Below are 10,948 nucleotides of genomic sequence, written 5' to 3'. Positions count from 1 at the left end.
TTTTTGGATAATGCCATACCAGGTGACATCTTTTGCAGGGGGGGGGGCACAGGATAGTGGAGAAAATAAAGCAGCCCAAGGAAAGACGGCGTAGCCAAAACAAGTTTATTGAAGACACTAGGCAGGGATCTTTTCGCCTTTCATAGTTGGGAAGGTGTTCCTGAGAGCCCAGAAGGCGGCAAAAGCCAGGCAGGCGCAGAGCATAGCTGCACACAGGGCCAAGAGGCCATTGGGGCACGGCGGGCGCCGCTGCTGCTGCTCGTCCTCTTGCACTGCCACCTGCACAGCTTCAGTCGCGACCGGAACGTCACGCCGCCCCAGGGAGGAGGGAATCTCACGAGCGCCGTCATCGAAGAGATCGACGAAGATGAACGGGCCGAGGAAGGTCACCTGCTGCCTGGGTAGCATTTCTACTTCCGTGAGATCCATGCTTCGTGCTTGGGTGGGGGGGGGGTTGAACAAAAACAAAGTTATATTTAATAGACAGGTATTTGTTGAACACTGGATTGCACCTTCAAGGTTTTTAATGTTAGAAGTGTACTTAGATTGGGATGTGCGCTTGTACAGTGGATGAGATCTATTTTTATATTTTAAAAACCTCGCTCTTCACAAATAAAATGCTAAGAGACCCCTCAAACTCACTCACTTTACCACCAATCGCCGCATTTAAAAAGAAAGGCGTGCTCTGCTATTGTTCCGTCTTAAGATTTATGTACCCTACTCCAAATCCACGTGTACAAAAAGGGCCCAGTGAATAGAGGCAGCTGCCAAGCAAGTAAAGTTGTTGGGTTGAGTCTTCATACATCAGTGTACTAAGGCTATGCCATGCAACTACGTGCAAGATTTGGCGGTGGCCTGTGGCACTGTAGCCAGTATGACTTGAACACGCAGGTATACCCCATTTAGGTCTTACCATGTCGGCCATTTGAACACTGCCTGGAACATTCAGGGAAGGCGCTGGGGTTTCTGGAGTCGCACACCACAACGCTGCAGTGGAAGTAAACCTAAGCACAACAGAAAACAATTACATTTCATTAGCAGTGACTTTTTTTTGTAGTGCAAGGATAACTACACAAGTGTCAAAATATTTTCTAATTCTTTGGGTCTTTCGGTGAAGTCACGTAGATAGGTTCAAAGAAAATAAAGAAACGACGTTTTGATCACAACAAACAATTGTGATCAGGAGCAGTCACGAAAGTTTTAAGTCAAGATTTGTGGTCACCAAGTTTCACTTGAAACCAAGTTTCACTTAGTGACCAGTAGGGGGAGCTGTTGCCCCGGGTTAAAGGCAATTTTTCACATTTAGATAAATGCAAACATGCTCACATTTTTCAACGCGATTTTTTTTCATCCATGAAAGCAGAAGGCAATATTAAGGAGCAAACGCCACGAGTAAAAACTCCAGTTAGCCAAATGAAATCACTGGAAGGACTTCATGAGCACTTAATTTACAATGTCGACAAAACCAAAACGTAGGCCGGAAAAACATGAACATCTGAAGCCGGTGGGGGTAAGCAAGTCAAGCCATTCTTCGCTGCTTGAAGATACTGCTTTGCAAAATGCCACTCCTTGCACCAAAGGCGGCAAAGCCACACCTCTACTTCCCCCCCCCCCCTTCTCACCAAGTCCCTCGTCCCAACTTGTCCTGGTGCCACCATGAAGGCAAAGGTGTCCACTGCAAACCGCTTGAAGAACGAGGCAGGGCTCACGTTCACCACTCCTGGGAACCACACACTGCAGCAGCTGGACTGAACTGGGCACCTGAGCACAGGGGAACCCAGGTTGTGCCAGATTAGCACCAGGATAAGAGACAAAAACAAATATAATTTACGCCTTAGATTCACAACACAGGAAGCCATAGAGATGTGGATGTTAGTGCACAAACACTCCTGGATTTCAGAAGCACATTTCAAATGTATCTCACTTAAACCATTTCAACACGCTGCTGCAACCTAGCCAATGGGAACCCCTGCAAGCGGCAACTGACCCTCTGGTGGAAGGTGTACGCAGCACTGGTGTCCACCAAATGGGCATTGGTCTGCCAGTTGGCAAGAACACTGCACTGGCACCACCAAGATCCTGGGGTTCCAATACCTGACCGCCAACCACGATTATAACCAGGTTCGCGTCGAGAGTCAATGTCTTGACACAGGTTACTCATGAGTGCAAGTGCCACAATTTGTACATTACACAATTTGGCAAAATTGCAACTCTAAACCATCTGTTCATTTATTGCATTTTCCCGTGGCTGGGAAGGTTGGAAAGTACTGCCTGTGTGTTTAAAAGTAATTTCAGATGCAAGTATTTTTGTGGTCTATGGAAATACCCGTCTCCCAACACAAGGATGATGCACTGCTCTGCACAAGGTTCAAATTGATCGACTCATTCAAATCAGTCCTTTCAATAACGACTTGGGTATTGGCCTCAAAGTTAAAACATGCACTCGTGATAACTTCGGTTATAAGATTTGCGCATTTATAAATGTGCGTGCATGATTTCACGTAGATTGACAAGCAAAGGCTCTCAAGGGCCACTCACTCGTTTACGACCAGCTGCCACTTGACTGGATCCTGTGGGTCTGTAGATGAGGTTGCCCAGCAATCGTCCAGGTGCAGCACGAGGTTCTGATCTGTGGGACCCCGCAGGGACACTTGAAAGTACATGGGTTCGCCGAGGGTCTTCACCAGCGGGAAGTCCACCGACAGATATGGGACAGAATAGAGTCCATCTGCAATGCAGAAAAAAACACCTTGAGAAGAGGTTTTCCCCTTTTTTCTGGCAACAAGCAGGTGTTAAGATGTTAAATCACCAAACTCAAACCTTTTACAAGCAATCATGGTCTGCATTCACCACAATACTTGGTCAGAATGCAAAAAAACTGATATGCATCGTCTTTAAACTGATTTGGTTCACACCAGACAGCTTTCATGCAGACATGATTCTTTGTAAAAGGTTTCAGTTTCGCGTTTTAACATTTTAACACCCGTTGCCAGAAAGGGGAAACCCTATTCATTTTGGCACTGGCAAAGGAGATACCATGAAAAACCACCTTAATTATTTCTCCTTTGCATAAACAAAAAAAGTCACTTTAGCCAATTAATGATAGCTACTGTGCACCGCAGATATGTCAACTTCACAATACGAAGTTTATTTAGATATACAACTTGCATACTAGTGAATAACAATCTTTCATGTAAGAGGAAAGTGGGAAACATACATTGCTGTGGGACGTGGGACAAAATGACTACATATGTAGCTGTAGACACGTACATGTTTGTAGATAAATAGCTATTGAAAGGTTGAATGTTGTAGAGCAGACTGCGGAATCCCACAAGGTTTTAGCACGTTCTCACCGCCACTTGGAATCCACGTGTGGGGTATTTGTCGGGTTCGGCATGTTTCAGTATTTCACTCCATCACCGTGCAGCGTTGTGCACCCCTCCAGAACAGGAATTCCTTAAAATGCGTCTAGTGTTTTTCGATGTAAAGCTTTCGTGACTGCAGGGATTCATCTTCATTGTTCTTTCGGTAAAGTCACGTAGAAGGGAAATAATAAAATAGAAATAAAACATAATAAAATACAATTCTCAACGTTTCGGCCACAACGCAAGCAGCCATCCTCAGGTGAAGAACAAGTCTGTCGGAAAGACAGCGTCTGAATGAACACCACCAAGCTTGGCAGCGTACATTTAAGCTGGGTTAGAGGAGGAAGGGCGCCTTGACAAAGGAATTATTATTTCCCTTCTACGTGACTTTACCGAAAGAACCAAGAAGATGCGTGTAGTAGTGGAAACGGCATGAGAGAAAACAACATGCAGCCCAAACCGGAAAACCAAACCTTTGGGCGAAAATATTTTTAATGCATGGTGTAAACCAACATGGTCAGTTAAAAAACGTCAAACCTGGGAAGACTTCGAGGAGAAACGCAAAGAGGCCCAGGGCGATCTGTGGCGTTGGAGGAGAGAGTGTATTCACCAGCGCTTCCACAACCAAATCTGCAGTGCCGTTCATCCGGCACTCCACCCACAGCCTGCCAGACAGTCACAAGAGGCAGTGGCTGCAGCCTTCATACCATTATAATGAAGAGGCCTATGGAGTATTGTTAATCGAGGATCACATTAACCAACTCAGGAGCTCAATCAACGACGAAATCCTAGCAGATTCCACAAAGCGATGGCGTTTTTTGAAGCAAGCGAGTGCCCGAAAACGTTGAACGGAAAAGAACAGACGCATATAGAACAAAGCACTCTGGGTGAATACATTTTGGAGCACCTAATGAATTATCTAATTGTTTCGCGTTTTACAAAAGCCTCAACGTCAACACTGGTGCAATAATACATGAGATTGTCACTTTTCAGAAGCATGGAAGGATCTCCTGTTCATATTGCTGCACCAATTCCAACCAAGTCTCAATTTTCGCTCATTTCTGTTTCCAATTTAATAAGGGTTGAATTCTTCAGAGTCTGCGCGTTGTACGTAGAGTACATTCCAGGCTACGCTGCACCTCCAATTAGCAGTTGGCTCGCACGGTGCGAAAGAAGTCACGACAAATCGAGACCACGAGTCTAGACATTTCACTCGGTGCCACACGAGGGTGGCCGAACTGTTCTGTGTCCTGGTTCAAATATCTGACCAACAGCAAAAAATCACCGTTTGAAAATAGTGGGCTAACATGCAAGTCGCGCTTATTTATCTGTACAAATACTTAGAATAAAAAGGTGTTTACTACCTCTAAGGTGGGGGGGGGGGGGTCATACTTCACAACACTTATCATTAGCAGGTTGATATGAGAAGCACAAGCTGCTGGAATTTGTTCAGCCCCATCAAGGCTAACAATCCAAGGGAAGCAACAGATGGACGAATCGCTCACAAATGACTTGACAGTTCAATGTCATCGTGGTCTGCGGGGGGGGGGGCATGGGGCACGTTGGGTATGTGGCGAGCGAGACTTTCCGTTAAGATCGCTGCTATGCCAGGGACCCAGTTTTCCCGCACACAGCCGGTCGGCACACGAACCCGTAACATGCGGAGGACATTGGCTTTTGCCCAACTTGGAAGTCTTACCAGTACTCGCTGTCTCGCGTCACGATGCCCCGTGGACCAGAGACGCGCGTGCGGGTGGCCAGGACCTCATTTGAGTACACGAGCACATCACCACGGAACTACCACACAAAGAACAAACAACAAAACCTTTAATTACCATACGCCATTGCACTAACAGTGAACAGCGGAGCATTAGTCTCTGCCCATTCGCGACCACCCCTTTCTTTGCATCACCGACAGCTCTTCAGCTACCCAACTAGTACGGGCTGATAACCCACGATGCAGCAGAGGGTTCATATTTAACATCTACAGCCCACGTCTGCCTTGCCAGGTCATGGAGGGAGGGATATTTGACTTCGACACAGATCGCAGGTAGGCCAAGGTGGATTTTCCGGCACTGCACGTGCGTCACCCATCCAGGCTCAACGTTGCTTAGCGTCCAAGATTTGACGCATTCCTGGAAATATGGTCCAGTCATTTTAGATGCAAGGTTTATTTAACAAATTAACCTTATGGCGGGACCCCGGGGTCCCATAAGCCCCCGGCTCTCGCATAAATATTATAATGTAAACACACTTTGCTCTTTTTCACCAATGGGTTTGAAGGATGGTGGCAAGTGTCGTCTTGCTAAAATATACCTACGCGACTGTACCGAAAGATCCAAAGAGTATGGATTCCTAGTCACGAAAGTTTCAAATATGCCTTTAAAACTGAAAACTACTTATCTGCAGTACCTCTATTTAAATACAATATCAAAAAAATTATGTACACCCCTGTCAATCATTGTGTTTCTCAGTGTGGATTTCTGAACACTTTGTAAACGGTACATAAAATAGTACGCGTTTTCAATGCACTGTTCATTTTGTAACAAGCGTTTATACCAATGTTACTCTATAGAGTAGTGGGTCGCCGCTCCTCTTATCAGCATTGATACGAGCGCTATGTGGGGACTCTGGCTTAATCGCAAAAAAACCCGATCTGCACAGATGCATACAGACAAGAGAAGTATTAGCAAACAGGAGGAATTAACGGTGCAACGCATCTCATTTGTTAAATATTTGCAGGTAATACGATTATATTCTTTGGTTCTTTTGGTCAAGTCACGTATATAGAAAAATAAAAATAAAGTGAATACAATATTAACAAAAAACACTCATGTAGACTGTAGCCTGGTTTGTAAGCTTGGCGTGCGTATTGGCATTTTATATAGACTGTAGCAATGGTTATTAAACAGAGTGAGCGTACTGGCAGTATTAGAGACTGCCAGTACGCTCACTCAGTTTAACTATTGCTACCAGTCTACATCATACACTGCTAATACTCACCAGCTTCAAAACCAGGCTACAGTCTACATTCTAGGCTGCCAGTAAACTCACCTCCGATTTAGAACCAGGCTACAGTCTTACGAGTGGTTTTTGTTATTTATTATTTTTAATAATTTTCTATCTACGTGACTTTACCGAAAGAAACAAAGATTTGAATTCCTGCAGTCACGAAAGTTTGAAGTCAAAAGGTAAGAGGGATTGTCATCGCTTGAGCCTGGCAGGTCAAAAATAATAACAGCTTCACTGTATTATGCATACCATTATGAAAAAAATAGGACTCAAGTCGCGTAGGCAATTTGAGCAGCTTTGGTTAAGACTTAGGATCCTGCCCATACCCGAGCATGGAGTGGCATTCGCGTGTTCAGCTCTTCTGCGCATTCGTCCTCGCTGCTGCGCTTGGACACGACACAAAGATCCGCGCCAGGTGGGTCGCGGCGTTTATGTGCGCGGTGGGACGGAGTCACCAAAAACTAATTACGATTTTGATTCTAGATTTGAAGCTTTCGTGACTGCAAGGATTCATACTGTTAGGTTCTTTCGGTAAAGTCACGTAGGTAAAAAAAATAAAATTTAAAGTTAATAAAAGTAATAATGGAAATAAAATAATAAATCACGAAACGTCGTGAATTATTATTTTATTTTATTTCCATTATTACTTTTATTAAGTTTTAATTTTATTTTTTACCTACGTGACTTTACCGAAAAAACCTAACAGTACGGTTTTGATTTCCGTTTATTCGGGACCCTAGGGTCCCACCATGAGGTTCAAATAAACAAAATCACGTTTGAAATCCCCGCCTCTTAACCCTGGCGTGGGTGGGTGGGGGATGGAAGAATCGCGGCTGTGTTCAAGTCGTCACACCTCGACTCTGGTGCCGCACTGGTCGAGGGCGAAGGCGAAGCGTGCCAGGTCGGCTCCCAGCTGCACGGGGAGGCACTCCGGGCCCCCCTGGTTCGGGATCAGCACGGAGCTGGGGTCCAGGTTGGGCCGAGTGCTCGTGGCCGACACGTAGATGACCATGAGCCCCTCCGACGTGCAATCTGAACAAAGCCGGCAGAGCCGTGACACTCGCACAAACACCCGATCGACGGAAGTGAGATGATACAAAAGTTGTCAATCTTAATTTTGGAGCTTTCGTGACTGCAGGAATTATTCTTTGGTTCTTTCGGTTAAATCACGTCTAAAGATAAAATATTAAATAAATACATATTTAATTTAATATTTTATCTTTAGACGTGACTTAACCGAAAGAACCAAAGAATACAAAGTTGTCCTTGAACAGAAGTTCCCATTTGTCGCCACCACGGTAGTGTAAATGCAAGGATGTTTTGCTCATTTGAAAACTATTAGAAGCTCCTTGAAATACAAATGCAGCGTCTACTAAAGGAATACACCCAGAGACGGGAGCAGTTAAATAATACATTTTGTTAAATACACTTGCAATCAATACGATAGTGCCTGGCCCCCCCCCACCCCTCCGAAAATGTCGTGAACACCGATGGTCGCGTTACCAGCCGACAAGGTGGAGGCTTGTCTCTGGACCCTGTGTGCTGGTGGTGGAGCAGGGAGGTCTGGAGACACCAGGGAGGGAAAACAACACGATCATCTCTCTCGACACACACACACACCGGTGGAAGGGATTAACACGAGGCGGATACATCGCGACTTTAAGCTTTCGTGACTGCCGGAATTGATATTCTTGTTTTTTTTGTAAATTCACGTAGATAGTTCTAGATTTGAAGCTTTCGTGACTGCAAGGATTCGTATTCTTAGGTTTTTTCGGTAAAGTCACGTAGGTAAAAAAATTAAAATTAATAAAAGTAAAATAAAAATAAAATAAAAATCACGACGTTTCGGAGGCAATACAAGCTTCCGTCTTCAGGTTGAACCGTCACAGCACTTGATACAGCTATCTTGATACAGCTATCGTGCTGTGACGGTTCCACCTGAAGACGGAAGCTTGTGTTGCCTCCGAAACGTGATTTTTATTTTATTTTACTTTTATTAATTAAATTTTTTTATCTACGTGACTTTACCGAAAAAACCTAAGAATAATCACGTAGATAGGTAAAATAAACAAAAAACTACGACGTTTCGATCGCAACATAAGCGACGGCCGCTTGTGTTGCGATCGAAACGTTTCTGTTTTTTTTTTTTAACCCATCTACGTGACTTTATAGAAAGACCCAAAGAATACGAGGTGGATAATCTTGTTTTGATGTCGGAACAGCACGGTCAGGGTTGGTACATAAATCGTCAGCCGTGCACGGCTCCTCTCAGAGGACGCTGGAGCAGGCGAACGAGGCATCGTTTGCCGAAGGTCATTAACGCACACACCCCCCAAAAACAACTTCTACGTTTTGTTAACTATTCAAGGAGTTCCACGGCAGTTCGGGAGGTGGAGATGGGGCGATGGCGCAGTGGTTAGCGCACCGCACGACGAAACAAACCTGGCAACACGAGTTAAGAGAGTTCCCAGCTACGGCTTTAGTGGCGACCGACATCCCAACCAGGCTTTGGCACCCCCTTCTCCACCAACCCGCACCGACAAGCGCGACCAAGTACGATTGGGTCCAACAACCTCCACGGCGTAGGGCCCATGACCTTCAAAACCCATCTCGGTGGCTTGATAACGGCCGAAACGCATTACATTTCCATATTGTGGCTTTTTTTAATGGAAAATTTCAGCAAGTGCTGCCGCTACGATTACGGCGCACCGCGGTGTGGCACGCGAGGTCACGCGAGGTTACGCGAGGTCTCACCCGGCACCATCATCGTAGAGCTCCCAGCTCCTAGCGGCGGCTGAACCTGTGCCCAGGCAACGTGGCCCTTCAGCAGCAGCAGCCACCCGGCTCTGTGGGGATGGGGGGGGGCACCGCCAAGGCCACCGCCAAGGCCACCATGAGCGCAACTCCAGCGAGTCCGCGCCACAGCCCACTCCCCCGTGGACATATATTTTAAGAAAAATATATATCCAGGTGCACACGAAGCCCTTGCCACCACAACACCTTGCCGATCTCGCCAAGGAGGGTAAAACCAGCACGCGAACTGCGGCCATCCCTCGCAGCAGTGGCTTTGGGCGGACCACGTCGCACGCTTTCAGATGGGCTTCTGCGGCCGTCTGGAACGCTCTTCGTTCCGATATGAAGCCAGAACTGGGGCAATGCACCTTTAAATCCAGATTAAAAGCCAATTTTCTTTAGAACCATTGTGTGCTCAGTTTGTAGTCCTTACCCCCCGCACCCCCGATGAGCACGGTTGTCTACGTACGGTGCTAAAGTTCACACGAAACAGATTTCCAGACGAATATTGGACTGTATCGAGACGCATGTGATCAGGACCGGTTTCGAACGTGGGCGTCTCGGCAGCTAATTCTGCTACATTACCTACACCATGAACTTGGTGTAGGGTAAGAGAGATGGCGACTCACAGCAGCAGCATGAAGAGGTGGAGAGGTACAATCGACCCCATTGCCAGCGCCAACAAAAACTTATCCCCACCCCTCCCCCTCCCGCTCGTTTATAACGCATCGCTTAATTGGTATCAATGAATGAGCGCCCACCCCGCGCTCAATTAACTCACCCATCACCCCTCCCCTATTGTTCTCCCCCCGCCCTGCATTGGTGATGAGAACCCCAACTGTGGCGCGATTAACTCGCCACCACGCGCGCGGTGTTTGATTGATGGATGACGCCATCGCTCCCCGAGCCGCAAGTTCGCTGTCGAGTCGTCCCCGCCACTGACCAGCCACGGTTACCGTCAGTCTCTCCGCGTGTCTCCCCCCAACACCCCCCCCAACACCCCCCTCCATACCCCCCCAACACCCCCGCCACATATAAACATTCACACGCAGCGTGCGCCTGATGATTGCTAAACACGCCCCCACATGGTGGATGAATACCGGTTCAAAATTAATGCAGAGAACGTTGTGTGGGTGCACGTGCGTGTACCTGCGTGTACCTGTGTAGCCTGTGTGTAGCTGTGTGTACCTGTGTGGAGCTGTGAGTACCCTGTGTTTACCTGCGTGTACCTGTGTGTAGCTGCGTGGACCTGTGTTTACCTGTGTGTAGCTGTGAGTACCCTGTATAGCTGTGTACCCTGCGTGTAGCTGTGTGTACCTGTGTGCGCGTGTGTGTGTGTACCTGTGTGTACCTGCATGTGTGGGGAGCGGTAGTGTAGCGGTTAGCGCGCTGCGCTATGAACCTGGCGACCCGGGTTCGATTACCGCTCATGGCCAACACCAAGTGGCGAATATCTGAACCGGTCCCGGGCCTCCCCTAGGTCGACTCAGCCTGAAATGAGTACCTGGTGCGGTGTATAAACATCGCCACTGGGGAGACAAAGGCGGTCGGGCGTGGTGTTGGTCACCCATCCCCTCGTGTACCATTCTGGCCTTCATAGGTGCTCGCTAACAGCACTTGCCCCTACAGTCTGTGAAGGCTATACGGGGGATCTTTGTATTTTATCTTTGTACCTGCATGTACCTGTGTGACACGTGCGTCTCACGCATAAGCGGTTAGCGAGCGCCCTGCGCTCACCCACCCGGCGACCCGAGTTGTATTCCAGCTGAACGACGAAT

At 47.1% G+C, this 10,948-nt stretch overlaps 1 protein-coding gene across 1 annotated transcript; it reads right to left on the bottom strand.

Moving 5' to 3' along the window:
- Positions 1-91: 91 nt before the first annotated feature.
- LOC144720297 (zona pellucida sperm-binding protein 2-like) lies at positions 92-9,874 on the bottom strand. Its single transcript, XM_078596937.1, has 10 exons — positions 9,800-9,874; positions 9,132-9,223; positions 7,881-7,940; positions 7,231-7,409; positions 5,065-5,162; positions 3,903-4,030; positions 2,539-2,728; positions 1,623-1,761; positions 914-1,004; positions 92-437 (listed from the first exon to the last, which is right to left on the bottom strand). Exons 1-10 carry the CDS (start codon positions 9,838-9,840, stop codon positions 118-120), a joined length of 1,338 nt encoding a protein of 445 aa, XP_078453063.1. The 5' UTR covers positions 9,841-9,874; the 3' UTR covers positions 92-117.
- Positions 9,875-10,948: the final 1,074 nt, after the last annotated feature.

Source organism: Lampetra planeri, chromosome 8 (assembly GCF_965212315.1).
Source record: "Lampetra planeri chromosome 8, kcLamPlan1.2.h2, whole genome shotgun sequence".
NCBI lineage: Eukaryota > Metazoa > Chordata > Hyperoartia > Petromyzontiformes > Petromyzontidae > Lampetra > Lampetra planeri.
The sequence above is the reverse complement of the archived record's forward strand: the minus strand, read 5'-3'. Positions and strand labels throughout refer to the sequence as shown.

Bases quoted from the DNA above. Each gene is read 5' to 3' on its own strand.
- LOC144720297 (XM_078596937.1), bottom strand. From the start codon at position 9,840: ATGGGGTCGATTGTACCTCTCCACCTCTTCATGCTGCTGCT. The intron at 7,941-9,131 runs GTGAGACCTCGC...TGGTGTCTCCAG, and splicing joins CTCTACGATGATGGTGCCGG to ACCTCCCTGCTCCACCACCA. The intron at 438-913 runs GTAAGACCTAAA...CCCCCACCCAAG, and splicing joins GTGTTCAAATGGCCGACATG to CACGAAGCATGGATCTCACG.